This window comes from Dermacentor silvarum, chromosome 2, assembly GCF_013339745.2.
Source record: "Dermacentor silvarum isolate Dsil-2018 chromosome 2, BIME_Dsil_1.4, whole genome shotgun sequence".
Lineage (NCBI taxonomy): Eukaryota > Metazoa > Arthropoda > Arachnida > Ixodida > Ixodidae > Dermacentor > Dermacentor silvarum.
The window spans coordinates 119433643-119451468 of NC_051155.1; the positions used below are offsets into that span (position 1 = coordinate 119433643).

At 49.1% G+C, this 17826-nt stretch overlaps 1 protein-coding gene across 1 annotated transcript; it reads left to right on the forward strand.

Annotated features, from left to right (window-relative positions):
- Nucleotides 1-7404: 7404 nt before the first annotated feature.
- Nucleotides 7405-11200, forward strand: LOC119440317 (prolyl 4-hydroxylase subunit alpha-2). The gene is made up of 2 exons (XM_037705238.1): nt 7405-8394; nt 10700-11200. Exons 1-2 carry the CDS (start codon nt 7405-7407, stop codon nt 11198-11200), a joined length of 1491 nt encoding a protein of 496 aa, XP_037561166.1.
- Nucleotides 11201-17826: the final 6626 nt, after the last annotated feature.

Genomic DNA, 17826 nt, shown 5'->3' on the forward strand with positions numbered 1-17826 from the left:
TACCCGAATGATCCCCGGAGCTTCGCCCCACTCATCATCATTCACCCCATGGATATGCTGTGATTTTTTTGGTGAGAGCGCCACTGCTCCGATACGCAAGGCAGACGCCGGTTCGTGCTACAATGTGGTTGCCTCAGGATTTATGCGTGTTGGTGTGCTTTCTCGTACGCATACTCGTGTGCTTTTTAGATGCGAACCACGAGACACGAGTCGTCCAACAACTACGAATGGCCCGACAGCAGGCCCTGCAGCAGTCCGCGCAGAAGGCCAGGACTTGCAAGTGATCGCCATGCTGAAGTCACTCATGAATGTCATGCGTACGTTACTGACGAACCTAAACACCCCGAATGCTCGCAGCGCATTGCAAGTACTGGACGCGATGAATCCAGTACTTGCAAGTCTGGAATAGCATTATGGCTCATTCACCGCTGTTGTTCCGTAAAGATGTCAAGGAACCATCCCTTTTTCAGTGGAATGCTCGAGGCCTCAGATCAAGAATTTAGGATTTTCGACCTTTCATTTTGGCGAACAAGTTTCCCATCATCGTCGTCTGCGAACCAAACCTTCAAACTACAATCCGGCTATCGGGCTATGAAGCTTTCTCATCCGCGTCGTGTAATGTCCTCAGCAAGGTCGTCGTTTATGTTCGGTGTGAACTCACTTACGTGCTACATTCAGTTGTGCCCCACGACGACGACCAATACGTGTGTTTAACTGTAAAAACAAAGAAACTTACATTTACTCTCGTCGCTGCATATATTTCTCCAACAAGTAGTTTTGACACGCAACGACTGGATGCTTTGTTATCCGCGACACCTGGCCCTTGGATCCTTAGTGGAGATTTCAACGCACACCACCCGCTCTGGGGGAGTGTGAAGATGGACTCCAAGGGAAGAAAACTAGTCGCATTTGCCTCGGACCAAGAGCTTTGTTGTCTCAATGACGGCAGCCCGACATATTTACGGGGACTAACCTACAGCAGCTGTCTGGACTTGACTTTCGTCTCTCAGTGTCTTCGAAGCAGTATAAAGTGGTTCTCAGACATAGAAACCCTTGGTAGTGATCACGTTCCTACCTATTTGAAGATCAAGGGAGTGGCCAAGTCTCTATCTACTGCCCTCTGTAGAACAGACTGGACGAAGTTCATATCGCCTATGGAAGACGAATGTCAGGAAAGCCACCTATCATTTATGGAGAATCAGATTAGAAATGCACTGCAAGAGGCTATGTTCACTTTTAGGCCTTCTCCAAAGTATAATGAATATGAAGGTGAACTGGAAAGGCTTCCAGCAATTCGCCAACGCGCGGAAAGAAGATACAGGCGCACGAAATGTATTCATGATCTGAGGGAGGCGAGGCGTATCCAAAATAAAATCCAGCGCCGCATCGATACGCTACAATCTCAGAAGTGGAAATCCTTTTGCGAGTCCTTGGATCCTCGAATGCCTCTGTCCCACATATGGAGAGCTCTGCGTGGCCTAAAATCGTCTCAACAACAGCGCCACCCTTTTAAGTCTCTTGCCCTGCATCAAGGACGACGTGAGATCGACGTTGCTGAGGATTTCTGCGCAAGAATCGCTGGCTTGCCATCACGACCTGTACCATTAGCACGTGATGTTGCGGCATCCAAGGACTCTCGCATGGATCTCTTGTTCTCTATGGAGGAGCTCGAACCTGCGCTGGCGACTTGTAGGAAATCATCATCGCCTGGGCCCGACGGTGTCACATACAAGGCACTTGGAAACCTTGGCCACAAAGCCCGCAGTGTACTCTTGGAGAGATACAACGAATCCTGGCGCGAAGGATTGATTCCTTGTGAGTGGAAAGTCAGCCGCCTAATACCTTTACTTAAGAGCTCTAAATCTCCATTCGACTTGGCATCGTACCGTCCCATCGCTCTTGCCAGTTGTGTTGGGAAACTAATGGAAAGGATGGTGTTGACGCGTCTTGAATGGTATTTGGAACACAATGAGGTATATCCGAATGCAATGGCGGGCTTCCGGCGCGGTCGGTCATCGGTCGATAACGTGCTTGATTTGGTAACATCTATTCAACACCAAAAGAGCATGAAACGTTTAACGGTGGCGATGTTTCTTGACGTGAAAGGCGCATATGATAATGCAGTGCACCAAGCAATCCTCGATGCTTTGATCGATGTGGGCATTGGTGGCCGTGCACTGCGCTGGATTCACAGCTATTTGGAGGATAGATCCTTCTTCGTACTTACAGAAGATGGAATGACATCCCACCATGTCACCAGCAAAGGTGTGCTACAAGGCGGAGTGTTAAGCCCCACGCTCTTCAACGTAGCACTGCTAGGCCTTGTTGGATCATTGCCAAGGACGGTTCATATATCCATCTATGCAGATGATATATGCATCTGGGCGGCCGGCGTATCTCGTCCGCAGATACGAGCGAGACTGCAGAAGGTGGTCACACAAACGTCATCCTATCTCCGTATGAAAGGCCTAGAATTATCCTCCGAAAAGTGCCGATTAGTCGCATTTACGCGCAAAACAATGACTCCATATGTTATACGCATAAATGGACAAGTAATTGCTTACGAAACAAAACACCGTTTCCTTGGAGTCATCATCGATCGTGACTTGTCTTGGACGCCACATATTTCATATATGAAAAAGAGGTTCACTGCAATAGCACATATATTCAAATTTGTCAGCGGAAAGTCTTGGGGTGCATCTGTGCAATCGATGCTACAGCTGTGCCATGCATTATTTATGGGCTTCCTAAGATACAACCTACCGGTGCTGGGAAGCACCAGTAAAACGAACCTTCGAACACTCCAGACTATGCAAGCCCAAGTTCTATATATACGGACGTGCCTCGGCCTCCCTAAGTGTGCATCCACAGCGGCCACAATCACCATAACACGTGACCACCCTGTATCAACGTACTTTGCAGTCGACGCTCTAAGAGTGCACATTCGACATGTCACAAGGACGCCCTTTCACCATCTTGCTTGCCTGCCAACAACTAGGCCGCATACGAGTTTTAGCCGTCTCCTGACTGTACACGGAGCATCGCTACCTTCGAGTTACGTCCCTGCAGCATGGCCTTCGTTACCACTGTGGTCTCTGCATTCACCTCGAATATGCCTCACCACTCCAGGCGTAAAGAAGAAGGCACAAATGCCGTCAGCAGCATTGAAGCAGGCAGCATTATTGCTACTACATGAGGTCCACAGTGACCGCTTACATGTTTACACAGATGGGTCGGTCATGCACTCCAGTTCAGCAGCTGCTGTATTTGTCCCAGCAAAATCTACAGTAATAAAATTCCGGACATCGCACTTGAAATCGACGACGACTGTCGAACTTACAGTTCTGTGTGCAGCAATGAAATTTATCGACCAGGAACCGCCCCAGAAATGGTCTATCTTCTGCGATTCCAAGGCCGCCCTCCAGAGTTTGCTCTCTGCACTACGCCGTGGACCACACGAACGACTTGTCGCGAACACACGCGAAATTTACCATCAGGCAGTTGACAAAGGACATGACATTTTCTTTCAATGGCTGCCAAGTCACTGTGGTATCTTTGGAAACGAGCAAGCGGACGCAGCCACTCGATCTTCACATACCAGTACCGATTGCGTCGCTATCCCTATGTCCAGAACAGACGCAGCAAGAAAGCTCCGTGCGCTTGCTCGCGAGCTTACGTTAGCCAACTGGAATTCAACGGACTTTAAAAACCAGCGCCTCTGTTCCCTGGATCCTAATCTGAAGCTCCGCCTTCCACATGGCTTACCACGACGGGAGGTAACTTTCATTTGTCGCCTAAGACTTGGAGTAGCTTTCACCAACGCGCACTCCTACCTGATTGGAATGGCCACAAGTCCAGATTGTGAAACTTGCGGGTGCAAAGAGACTATAGTACATCTTCTGTGTGATTGTCGTCGTTTTAGTGCACAAAGGAAAGTCCTCAGAACCACGCTCGACAAGATAGACAACCGTCCCCTTACGGAAGCCAGAATTCTTGGTCCCTGGTCCCAGCCGACGTCGGAACGAACTGCTTTAAAAGCGCTAGTACGCTTTTTAAAAGAAACAGGACTTCATGAAAAACTATAGAATTGTGCGATCAGATGTGTTTTTTTGTTTTGTTCTTTTTTTTGTTTGTTTGTTTTTCTTCTTTTTAATGTTCTCTTGTTTTCTAATCTTTTCTGCCCTTACCCCCACCCCCCGTGCAGAGTAGCCAACCGGACACTTAACCTGGTTAACCTCTCTGCCTTTGGCCTCGTATTTTCCTTCCTTCCTTCCTTTTAGATGCGATGCATCTTATGCTCGGGGCTATGTCACTCCCTCCCTCCTCCGTGGGTCGTCCACTTCCGGTTCCGCTTCCGGTTCCACTTCCGGTACCACTTCTGGTTTCGGAAGCCGGCTTCCGGAGAATGCTTCCGGCGTTTTGCCCGAATGATCCCCCGGTGCTTCGCCCACTCATTATCATTCACTTCGTCCTCTCATTCTCCTCCCGCAACGCCGCGATGAGTGCCACGGACAGCGCCAGGGTCAACGCCAGTGTCAGCGCCGTGGACCGCACCGCAGAGAAGAGGGCTCGAGCCGCTGCCACGAAACGGCAGCGGCGACAGGCCGATCTGAAAACTAATGGGAACTTGAGTCGACCCCATCGCATACTGCTTCGCATACTACTCAGTCGACCCCATCGGCTGCTTCGCATACTACTCAGGGTTCCCCTACGGGAAGATGGTGTAATTTTTTTGTGTGTGTGATCGTGTGTGTGAGGGCGTGTTGCCTCATGTTTCTTATGCTTGAGTGCGGTTCTTTGGTGTGCACGTGTGTGGCAGACGGTTTTTTCTAGCGGTGTGATGGCGCGAAGCTCTTGTGTGCCGCTGTGCAACTCAGCGAGAAGAGACACTACTGTGAAGTACCACGAATTACCCTGCGATCTACAGCGTCGGGAAGCGTGGCTGAAGAATATTTCTCGCCAAGGGCCGTCAGGGAACGGGAGGAAGTGGGAGCCACGCGACAGATTACTGATATGTTCATTACATTTTACTGAGAATTACTATAAAAGAACACGAAGGTTAGGCTTTTGCTTCCGACTGCGGTCCCGACTGTGTTTCTCGGTTATCCGCAGTACATGCAAAAAAAAAAAAGAATATCAGAAACACGGGCAAGTTGTAAGATGAGCAGCGCGTAAAAAAAAAAATACGGAGGCAGAAGGAAGAAACGTACACAGAACAAGCGCTTGTCATTTCTGCGTATCTTAGTTTGCCACCGTTTCTTTACGCGCTACTGATTTCAAGTGATGCTTCTTTACTAACCTGCCCAACCTGTCGCACTTGTCAGATTGCAGAGAACAGAGAGATAGAGGAAAAGTTATCTTTCAGAAGAAAAGGCGTCAGGGCCCTTTGGCCACGCTCCTCGGTGCCTGCATTACTCACTGCTTCGTCTTGAAGAAACGTAAATCCACTCCCGAGTATTCGTAATAGAGCACTTCATTTCATTTCAGGTGAGTCGAGCGGGCAGCCTTCATGGGGAGCATTGAGGCCCACTCCAGAAGAGATTGGCACTCCTAGGGCAGACTTTTCACATATGTAGGGCAATCGGTACTTCTAATAACGACTTCAATATTCAACCTGTAAGGTGCAACTATAAAACGCGTTATTTACGGCCTGATTAGAGTCACTGTCGCGCGTAACAACGGGATGTGAAAGCGCTTCTCCGCTAACGGCTCTACCAGAGTATGCGCCAGAGCGGCTGCGAGGAGAACTAGGCCAGAGACGCCGTTTCGCCGCCAGCCAGCAGGCCGCACTTTCTTTTTATGTAGCGGCTGTGTTTTTTTTTTATATATAGAGGCCGTGGGCATACCTAAATATATGTGGAGGGCCTGCGTGGTCGGGGATGATGTCCTCGTCCGCGGGGGCCAATGCCGAGGCCGATCACTGACGCCGGATTTTCTGCAACACGGGGCCCTTAACGCTGTCGCGTTAAAACTCTATGCTTTACAATACGCTGTCTGAAAGGCCGATTGTCATACGTCGGCAACGAGTCGACCAAGCATACGCCGTTAGATTCGAAAGTGGCTTTCAGCTTTCAGAACAACCTAGTTCATTCCCACCTACGTAGGTGTAATTCCCTGCGAGCACGAATGAAGCGCGTTCAGCGCAGTCTGTGGGACCGCGAATCGTACGGCGAGCCGCTGCTGCCGTGGAAGGTCTTTCCGTTATAGTGCGGAAGTGACCTGTGGTATTTTATTAAATTCATTCATTTTGGTTGCTCCCGGAACACTATAATGCTGTTCGTGGGAAGCCCTAGTCTATGCAAGAAGGCACACCCGGCGGCGCTGACATCTCTTATTCCGCATCCCATGACCGGAACCACTCAGTGAAAAAAAAATTTAGTGTCATCCGCGATTTCATGTGGAACACGTATTCATTCGGGTGGCCTTTCGCGGTCTGCTCTTGTCAATAACGAACGGTCGTAGTTTGCAGGAGCCATCCATAGTTCCAGCGAGCAGAACCTTGATCATTTTCCGTCCATGAAATGCACTGCCCTTCATATTCAATGCCGTGCTTGACAGCATCTGCCAAAACATTGCCTTTTCATTGGCAATGAATACATCCTACGGCGCGAGAAGTCATCATGCTCCCGTTTGGCGAAGCGCACTTCCATTCGATATATCGTTCGATATATCGAATGTGGCGGTGAACGGAAGTTCGATACACGCGCAGTATACACTGCTATCAGCGTTACTAATGAAACATTCGACAAGTAAAACATGCTGGGCCATGAAAGATCGTTTCAACCCATGGACGAGTTTTAGGGTGGGCACATCCACTCGCACTCTCATCCTAGCGCGCACGTACGCTAACTTTACAGGTTATACATCAATCGCATAATGCCAGCTGTGGTAGAAACTAAGCCTCCTGTTTCTGCAGACCGTCAGCAGTAGACACAACGACCACGGCTGATATTCGCCCTAAGACCCAGCTTGATAAGCTGCTGCCGTGGAAATGTCTGCGACGCGACCGTAGGTTTCATTCTGAACTCTCATCCACCCGCCTTCCTAGAAATGCTTGTGACATGTTCATTTCCTTTCTTTCATCCTGGTTCGATAAGTTATCTAAAACAGTCTCAGTGCTCCTTCTCACCTACATTTCCAGCTACTTCATTCTTGTTCTTTTCGGAAATCCTTAACGCATATTGTGGACGCCGCCCGACCCCTTAGTGGGCATGTGCCATATGTGTTGAGATGAACGACAACACAAGCTCCAGCAACTAATAATTTCATTTCAGTTATTATTTTTTTATTTTCTTCTTCTTTTTTAGTTTGCCTCGCTTACATTTTTCGTCTTAACGCCTGCTTCTTAGCCAATCCCGTGTAGTGGGTAAGTACTATTCATTCGGAACAAGAGCCAGAACAGCCATGCGCTGGGCAGATTACATCTACTATCTCAGTTGCCTCTTTATAGAAGCTGTCGCCGTCACAGAGCTACACACGTCGACGGTTCACCTCCTAGAGGGCCTGGTGACGGAAAGCCTCGCCTTCGAAGATCTGTCTCGCTTCCTGCTGTCAGAAGAGCTGCGCCTCAAGAAGCACATTGCCGAGTTCGAAGCTGCAACCTCTGTGCCGCCGTGGCATGACGACCCATTGACAAAATTCTTCTTCGCCAGCCGGCTTGGCGGCTACCAAGAGAAGCTCACCAAGGCCGCCGTCGGTGGTGGATACGACGAGATACTACGTACCCTTCTCGATTCCGAGACCTTCTGGACGTGGTGGCCGATGGGAAGCGACCTGATAGGAGCGTCCGAGGGCCTCTGCAAGCTGCAACAGGTCTACGACGTTCCCGTTCAGCAGATGATATCGATGCGCTCCGACCTGCTGCCGCCGCCTACACCCGATGACTTCAAGGATGTGGCCAGAGGCTGTTTCGTGGAAGGACCGTTTGGAAACACCAGCACCTGGTCGATTGCCGCTCTCCGAAGAATGAGGCAGTGGACGAATGTACTACCTCCGCACAGACGGAAGTTTCGAATGGGAATCGAGTCCCTGCTCGCGAACGACATCCGTCGACTAGCCCTACGACCAAGCGAAAACATAACTACCTATCCCCTACCACCCAGCAACGACATGTTGCAGCACAAGTCAATCTGCGTGCGGTCCGGTGACGTGTGGCCGCTGCAGAGCGACCTAGTCTGCGAGTACTCCGTCAATGGCGGCCATCCTTATCTCCTGCTGCAGCCACTCAAAGTCGAGTTTCTCTCGTACGACCCCCGAATCGCCGTCATACACGACGTCCTGAGGCCGTCAGAGTGCGAAATCATCCGGAATATGGGCGCGAAGAACCTCGCTCGCGGCACTATTTACAGCGAGGAGGACCCTTCCGGCGTTCACAGCCCGCTTCGCGTTAGCAAGGTACGAAGTGTGTCACATTTTGTACACCAGCCGATATTTCCTACATGCATCGAGTGGCGTTTATATTTAGAAATTATAAAATATGCCTTTACAGCGAAGGTGTTGAGGGCTAGTTACCCCAGGATCGTGTCCGCGTGTAGAAAAAAACTATCATCATCTCCATTTCGGCTCCATGTGCGCGGTAGTTTGGCTCCACGTTCGTGGCGGTTTCCCTCCAGTTGCGCCTTAGCACAGGTGTCAAAACGGATGACTAAAATGACTGGTAGGTCATGACATCAATAACATCACAAGCTCTTCAGTTACGTCACGATTAACGATAATAAAATCACGTGTGGTGCATACCCGTATTAGATATGCGGGTATGAGCCAGGAATATGCGAGTATGAGCCAGGGACAAGAAAGAAGGGAGGAAGGAAAGAAATAAAGAGAGAAAGAAAGAAGGAAGGTAAGAAATAAATCACGTGTGGCTCGTACCCGCGTTGGATATGTGGTTGTGAGCCGCCGAGAGCCGGAGCGAGAGAGATCTCACAGGATCCTGACGCTGCCGTGCAGTGTGCCGCGGCTATGAACGCTGTGGCTCATACGCTAGTCTATGATGATGGGGCGGACTTGGCGCAGCAAACGCACTACTTGGTCATCGCGCCGGGCGAAAAGAAGATTCCGGTGTCCTTGCTCTTTGACGAAAAAGTCGAAGATGCTCAATATAATCAATAATGATCATATATAAATTCACTACAGCAATATTCACTACAGCAGACCCACCATAGTCAAAGCTTCGCTGGTCCATCTTCACAAAAGTGGAAAAGCTCGGAATTTTTTTTTTTTTGGGGGGGGGGTACCAAATTTTCTTGTAAATGGTGTTTCAGCCAGTTGGGGTTCAAAAGTATCTTTAAATGGCACATGCGATATATAAAAGCGTTTCTTTTCACCTGCCTTGCATTCACAGCGTGGACAAGCTCTACAGAACGTATAGACATATAAATCACTCTGCAAAAGCGCCCCTTCTAACTAGTTACCATGCAAAGCAGTGTGCTCAAGTGCTTTTCCCTAATTCGATACTTCATACCTCTTAAGATGAACTCCAGAAAAGAACCTTTACATTTAATTTAAAAAAAAAGAAATGGCGTGGTGCAAATATATCGGTTTTGCGGCTCAATGAAAGTCGCCTTAGTTGGCGCGCGAAACCAAAAGTGAGCGGAGTGATTAAGTTCCTAACTTCACGATCTAAGGAGGCGCTCTCCGGACACTGTCTGGGACAACTGCTCGCCGGCTCGCGTGCACGCTAATGAAACGTGGAGCGTCGGAGGCGCTCCACGTTTGGTTTTGGCTGTGGCTGCCAGAAAATAGCGACGAGGTATCGCTGGGAGACATCTCATTGTGGGTGTTTTCTTTGGGCGAGGAATTTTCGCTCGCTACCCGCGATAAATGTTTATTTTAGTATCCACCATAAGAAATGAGAGTGGCTTCTTGGGCTAGTTGATGCATGGTTATACAAGGAGAAGGCCAGAAAACTTGAAAAAGTTCCCAGCCACTTTCCTTTCGCTTTGTATATGTCTGCCTCTCGATGTTTTCCATTTTTTACAGTTTGCTGGCATTATCCTATTATAACCACTATATGTCATCATTGCTAACGCCAATGAAAAGAATGGGCAGTTATAAAATTAAATTAGTTAAATATATAATTGTGGAGTTTAACGTACCGAAGCTGCACAGCGGGCTATGAGGGAAGCTCTAATGCGGGGATCCTTTAACGTGTGCCCTATAGGAATTCTCAACGGAGCACTGGGGTTTCCTTAACGGGCACCCAAGGCACGGCATGCACGAGCGTTTTCACTTTCTGCACCTTCGGAATACGGCCACTGCGGCCGGGAATCGATCCCGTGACTTCGTGCTCAGCAGCAGAACACCATCGAACCATCGCTCGTTCTTAAATGCTGCTCCTGAAAAAAGAATTCGACAGAGACACTTAAGACACGTCCCGAACGCGCTCATATTACACATTCATGACGTGGCGCCACCTCCTCCACATTGGCTACGCGGTCAGGTGCCCAATGACGCACGCACTAGGTCACACTCACTAGGCCAAATGCCCTTGCCCCCCCCCCCCCTCCACCCCCACCTGCCCACCAGGCGGATACGCCTATGGTTCAGGTTACGTGAAACACACTGTACATTCATAGACAGTTTCACTTTTATATGCAATAGATAATGCTAATCAGCGCCAGCTGCCAGCGTACCGTACGGTAGTCGTTTTTCGCTGGACTTGTCGCATTTTTATTTGTTTGTTTTGCCATTTCGTTGGCAGGTCTCTTGGCTAAGCGACGACGAGCATCCGCTCCTCGCCAAGCTCGCTACGCGCATTGGTGCGGCCACGAGACTCTCGCTGGAATCGGCCGAGTTGTACCAAGTCGCAAACTACGGCCTGGGCGGCCACTACACGCCTCACCCGGACGCCAAAAGTTTGGATGACCGCGCGGACGACGCGTTAGTTGAGGAGATCGACGGCAACCGACTGGCCACTGTGCTTCTCTTCCTGTCGGACGTCCCCGCAGGGGGCGCCACGGCGTTTGTGGATCCACCAATGGCAGTAAAGCCCCGAGTGGGCGACGCACTCTTCTGGTTCAACCTGAGGCCGTACGTGGGGGATGGATGGCCGCAGTACTTCGATTTCTGGCACGAAAAGAGGATACTGGACGAGCGCACGTGGCACACTGGTTGTCCAGTGCTGCGCGGCTCCAAGTGGATCGCCACCAAGTGGATCCACGAGAGGGGCAACGTCCGTGTCGATTACGACGTGCCCTCATGAGCGATGACTGACTGGCCCTTCCGCGGCCGTGTGTTGCGACCACAGCTGGTATTTTCTGTGGCACCAGTGACTTGTCTTACATGTGTCTGGAGAGCCCTCTCCTCTTTCCAGTTTCGTTTGTAACGCGCAAAGCGCGTGTTTAGCACCGGTTGATCTTCAAAGGAGTGAACCCGCCGGATGAGTCTCTCGACGAGCGATTTTTCTAACAAAACAGAACATTCTCAACAACCTTCATGACTGTCGATAAAAAGCACGCAAACGAGAGCTTACCACGTGGAAGAGTTCCCATTCCTGCACAGTATAACTGTGACGATTTCACAAATTTGAGTATTCTTTCTTCCACGATGCTCAACTGATTGTTTTCGGATGTTGCATGTAAACAGTAGTGGATTTGTTGGTTCGCAAGATAGTTGCATTGCATTTGTAAGCAAGGTTGTCAGTACTTTAAAAATATTTCATTAAAAAAATTATCCGGATGCATGATGGTTCTTGCGGAATATCCCGCCAAAGTAGCGTTAAACGATTGAAACATGGTAAAGTTCATTGAGCTTGGAGCTGCGCCGAATCATCATCATCATCATCATCATCATCATAACCATCAGCCTATTTTTATGTCCACTATGGGACGAAGGCCTCTCCAGGCGATCTCCAATTAACCCTGTCTAACACTTGCTGATTCCAACTTGCGCCTGCAAATTTGCTAATTTTATCACCCGAAACTAATTTTATGCCGTCCTCGACTGCGCTTCCCTTCGTTTGGCACCCATTCTCTAACGCTAACGGTCTACCGTCTATCCGCCATACGCATTACATGGCTTGCCCAGCTAAATTGTATGAACTTGACTTATTGTGCAAAAATTAAATAATCTTCGTAACTGCATCACTTTAAGTCTGTTATGCAATAATTTCGCACTCCAGCCAGTGCAATTATCGGTTTAAAATCGCATCTATTAACGCACCAAGATGAGTGCTCACTCATTCTAACAATGACATTGTGTTCGTTTTCCCCATAACACGTCGTAGAACCAAACTTCGCGATGTAGAGGCTAAGCGCTGTAAATTATTGGGATATCTGAAGCGTGGTCGCCCGTAAAGTTTTAATTTCCAGAATTCTTTACGAGCGGGAAAACCGATTAGAACGAATGAGTGGGATGACTGTTAACAAACATAAACACTATTTATATCATGGTGCTAGTTTTCTGATAACAGTAACTCCATAAAACAATAAACGACACCTCCCCCCTCCCCCCTATGATGAGAGACTGGATCCGCCACTGCTTCTAACACACTGTAACATCGCGTACAACTGTCGAGTGCGTTCACAGGTCGGCACAAGATTCCTCGCGTCGCTGACGGATATCAGGGACAGCAATGAGCCGTGACGTCAGAATGCGGCATTCCTTGGTGGAACTAATGCCGAGAGAAGTCAGTCATATACGCTCCTTGGTGTGCCAGCCACCGCCCACATTTAGCCAAAGCTGCACGGAATTCTGCGTGATGCCAGAACATTTCATGCGGTGGGGAGAAAAGGGTAGGAAGGAGCACGCGGCGAATGCTCCCAACGCAGCAGCCGGGAGCATTTCATTACAGCGCCCGGCCAGCGGGGAAATCATCGGGCCCCGTCCGCGCCAGATTTAGGCACAAGCCACGATTCGATCGCGTGTACAAACATCGCCAAAGCCCCTCCAGCGAGCCATCACACTCGATCGCCCCTAATTAGGGAGCTCGCGTATGAAGCCCTCTCGAATACGCTGCATCTTCCCCCATCGCTCATCACGCGAGCCATTAGAGTTTGCACAAACACGCTCAAGTGTTCAGGCCCATGGGAGTAGCACCGCGTACACGGCACGGTACATCAAATTCGCTTTTTGCGCGCAAACGCGCCTAACGAGGCGTAGCCTCTGTCTTGAGGCTTTGAGACGGGCAAGTGTATTAAGCGTTATACGAGACCATTCACGCGAGTCAGGATGAGCGCAGACCTATGTTGCACGGCTACATGACGCATGCGCTGTGCGTGATTTCAGCTTCTCACGCCCATCCCTTTTCGCCTTCCTGCAGAGAACACCCTTGGGTTATATCATATATAAATACTCATTCAATAAACCAATATGAGAAAAGACGGGGAATGAAAATGCTAGCGAGCACCAAACACGCGAAGTAAAGACAGAGTGCAGGCAGATGACCTATCATCAAATCTAAATATAAAATATTGTTCAATGGTGCTGTCTCGTGGAATGAGGTGTGGCCTCCCAGCAGACCAACCATCAGGGCTAAAGGTTGCGTTTTAGCAAGAGATAAGTGTCATTCGACATTTCATTACTTTGCAAGGTAGTAAAACCAAACGCTCTCCGTGCTCGGCCATACGGCACAAATATGCTGCTGGAATTCCACGCGAACTGTAATTAGAGATATTTAGCACATCGGCAACATACTAGTGTAGACGCATGCCGGAATGCTTGAAGAGGCATACGCAGCAGTACTCTAGATATCAGTGTGAGGCTACATATGTTCAACCTAAGGCACGCTGAGATCAAATTGCAACAATCCAGTCTATTGCAGTCACCTGCTGGCGCGGTAGTGTGTGCAGCGCTGTAATCATTCCAAAGGTATTTCGTATATCTTATTTTTTACAAGAACTGTCGTGCAAGAGCGCCTGTATCGTTTGTGGTTGATGGCGGTGTCACAAGGTGTAGCTGCCAGTGATGGTCTACTCCGATATGCCTTCCCCTATTCCAGTATACGTCTACAATAATTTGTCTCACTCGTATTAGAACTCTAGAATCTGAATGTTAGCTTCATAACCATCGAGAGGAATAAAACATGCCATCCAAATGAAAATCTAGTTTACTGGTCGCTAATGGCACACAGGCGCCTCATTTAAGGCACGTTCACACCCAAGGCGGAGTGGGCAAGCGGAAAGACGAATGCGGCCAAGCGGCTGCGGATTTTCCGCTTTGCGGAAAATACGCAGCCGCTTGACCGGATCCCGCTCGAACCGATTTTTTCCGCGCGGAAAAGTTGGCCGCTTTCCCCGCAGCCAATCAGAATCCGAGATGGCGGAAGCGCTGGTGGACGAATGTAAACATCCGGAAGAGAGAATGCAAATGGCTTCCACCATGTCTGAACCGGCTGTGTTCTCTGTGGAACTGCTGCTGGACATAATCACGCCGTACGCAGTCCTGTACGACAAGTGTAACCTGAGTTACAAGGAAGCCGACTATAAGAAAGGGCTATGGAAGCAGATGGCGCAGGATGTGGGTGTGACTGATAAGTGCGATGTGGTAGCACGTCCGTGAAATTGCGAGATGATCCGCCTCCCCGGCGGCGCGGGCAGCCAGACAACCCGGGCCAGACGGTCTGAACAGCCGCGCGCGCTCGCCGCCTCGCCGCTTTGAAAATCCGCTTGGCCGCTTGGCCGCTCCGCTTTCGGTGTGAACGTAGCTTTAGTGTGTGCCGTCACAATTACGTCAAACAAAACATCTCTATCGAAGGCATTCTTTAAGCCACTGATGCACCCATGAATGCACAGTGTGCTACACCTTCTAGATTAACTTGAATTTCTCCGTAGAACCATAGCACCACGCCTCTCTACTCGTGATTTTCGTCCACTTGGGCCGCACTCCGAATTAGACCGGCACAAAAACTGTTTTACAATCTTAAGCGTGCATATTTGTCTATACTCACATCCTTACATCCATAACGGTGTACGGGTGTGAGTTAAATCATCCTTAAGGGTGCAGGTCAGTTTACAGTGTAGGGTAAGTAAAATATTCAAAACTCGAGTCGTCTGGAGAACTAAGTGAGTTTGATAATAAGCTCAAAATTCTTAGATGGCTGCCACTGTGGAATTAGAACACGGTCCAACGTTGTCATGCTGCAGCAGAGCACTTGTTCTCAGAAAACCACGACATTTTATGATTTATAAGGTGGCGGAAACTCTTCATAAGAGAAACACACATAGGAGTGCGCGTTGTGACATTTATTGGCATATAAATATTTTGTTTTCTTGAGGCATTATATTTGACCCCCTTCAGGTAGGAGGACGTTGTTGGCCGCAGGCGGAACAAGTCATCAAGTTTTGCAAGACACTCCAACAACCACTCCATCCGAGTGCCTCCTCTCAGGAAAGTTCGTCACTGCCTCGGAAATGAATCACGAGACGGGTGAACTTGCACGACGAGGCGAAACAGGGCACAAGTTCGCGGCCGGTGAGCCACTCCGCGCGCAATGCCGCAACGGGCCGCCCCCTCTCCGACACAACGCCCTGAAAGGGACCTGCCAAACGTTACCAATTATTGGTTAAGTCAATATCCCTTAAAAGTTCAGGAGGAGTCGGGACACTTCCCTCCTGAATGTTCAGTGTCCTCGTGGAAACATCATATCCTTCACTTAAGAGTGTCCAGCACGTAGACGCTAGAGGGCTTCGAGCCAACCAAACTTACGCTCTGTAATGAGTCCAGGATATTCCCACAGATAGTGTCGAACATCACCGGAAGTCTTACAATTCACACATAAAACCGTGCAGACGACTCAGATGTGCTCAACCCTGGCGAGGTGCGACTATGAAGAATGAAAATTACTGGCTACGACTTATTTCAGATGACGTTTAGGATCTCTATGAGCTTACTTTGTTGGCCCGTGTATAAGTCATCGCAAGCCAGTCTTTCAGCCACCTCATTTCCCGCTACGCCTACACTGCGACGGAAGCCACTGAAACTTCACAGTAAATCCGAGGCTGCGCAGTCCTTTGAGAATTAAGGCGTGAAGAACTATGTGTGCACTTCTCCAAAACAAACACTTGCTGCAATAGCTGCCGAGGAGGCTTGCTATGACAGCACTACAACTCGCCAGGCCCGGTAAGACATTATTTTTCTTAAGGCTGCTGCAATAGCCACACTCCTTGCGCACTGATGACGCAATTGATCCCCGTCCAGCCATCATGTTCGGTTTCCTTTGAGGTTCAAATGTTCTGTAGCAGGCGTGTTGTTTAGTTAACTCACCTGACTAAGCACGGATGGAGTGGTAAACGCTAGCATCAACCAAGTCAGGAGGTCCTACAACGTGAACTATAAGTGAAACACGCTGCGAAATGACCATGGGTATCAGTGAGAGGCACAACTTTTGGAGGCAGTACACTATACTCCATCCAACGCCTCCTAAATAAATAAGTCTTTATAGGAGGCGTTGCTCCATCTCACAAGCTCGTTGTAGCACGGCCGAAGGTACGAGGCGTACACAGGCCATACACTTCCGCAGCGGTATAAAGTTCCGAGCGTAACTGGCTGATTATTGGCTAACTAGACAGTTTTATTTTCGCTCGCTACATGAGACGGACAGCGATACGTGACATCATACCGTATTGGTGTAGCGGCGCACTGACAAGGACAAAGTGGAGAGACACAAGAATACACGACACTCGCTGCACTCGCAACTATTTTATTTTAGTTCCCATTACTGAACTTCATTTCCATTACAAAGGGCCCTTTTTTGTGTACGAAGAACTCCAACCAGTATGACCCTAGCACCCTGGCTACAGTTATGGCGATTTGCGTCTGCAAGGCAAGAGTGGCTTCTTGGCATGTGAGGTACAACGTGTGCCTCAAGGAACTCGAGGCCATGTGCGGTTTCCTTCAGCCATCTTCGACACACTTAAAACGGATTTGTCGGATTGAAAAAGCCGAATTGTGGAGACAGACACGACATTTCAAGGATTGCTTGAGAGTAACGTGCGCCCTGCTTCATGCCCGGGAGCACAACAGACACTTCAGGGAGTTGTGTAGGACGTCCGACAGACTGGCAGATTGGTTGTGGGACAACACGAGACCACACTTGCCTAGACCGAAGAAGCAACAACCATCGGGCGGCAGAGTGGTCATCTTAGGAGACACTGCAGTTCCCGATGACTACAAAAGGATCCTTCAACTCGGTCCGAAGTTTTGCTTCGAACCGGCCTTCACGCCGCCGGAAAAAGTGGCCCTGGTGAAATCCATGGCGCGTCGAGTAGCTGAAGAAGAACGTCCACGCTTCATCACAGAGTGCGTAGATGTGCTTTCCAGGACGATAACTTCCGACAGAAAAGAACAGCACGTAAGGAATTTGGTGAACTTTGGCATGAGGAACAATTTAAGGTTTCTTACCTCTGATAAGGAAGGTTGTTTTGTAGTAATACCTTAAGGTCTTTTCTAAGAGAAGGTGTTGACAGCGATAAAAAAGAATTTCGTCCGGGTCGAAGTAAAGGCTAGTAAAGTTAGGGATAAAGCAGTCACTTTACTGGCGAGCAACAATTTTGAGCGACTTGCTTCAGAAGTTAAGCGCGCTTGCAAACTACATCTCGAATTGTTTTTTGCAGCCAAGACACACAAGATTGGTGTTCCGTTCCGAGCCATAGTATCAGAAAGGGACTCGTGGCAGTTGGTTGTTTCATCGTATCTACAAAACCAGCTTAATCGCTTAAAGGTGTCTGATCCGTTTGTTGTACCAAACTCTGAGGTATTAGCATCGTATTTGAGCACGTCTAACCCAGGAAGGTGCAATTCTTTCAGCATAGATGTACAGACTTGTATTAAAACATTCCGCATGGTCCCTTGTTAGCCAGTGTAAAGCAATGTATAACGGAAGACAACGAT

Excerpts from the sequence above, each read along its gene's own strand:
- LOC119440317 (XM_037705238.1), top strand. The coding sequence starts at position 7,405 with ATGCGCTGGGCAGATTACATCTACTATCTCAGTTGCCTCTTTATAGAA. Across the intron at positions 8,395-10,699 it reads GCCCGCTTCGCGTTAGCAAG|GTCTCTTGGCTAAGCGACGA; the intron begins GTACGAAGTGTG and ends TTTCGTTGGCAG.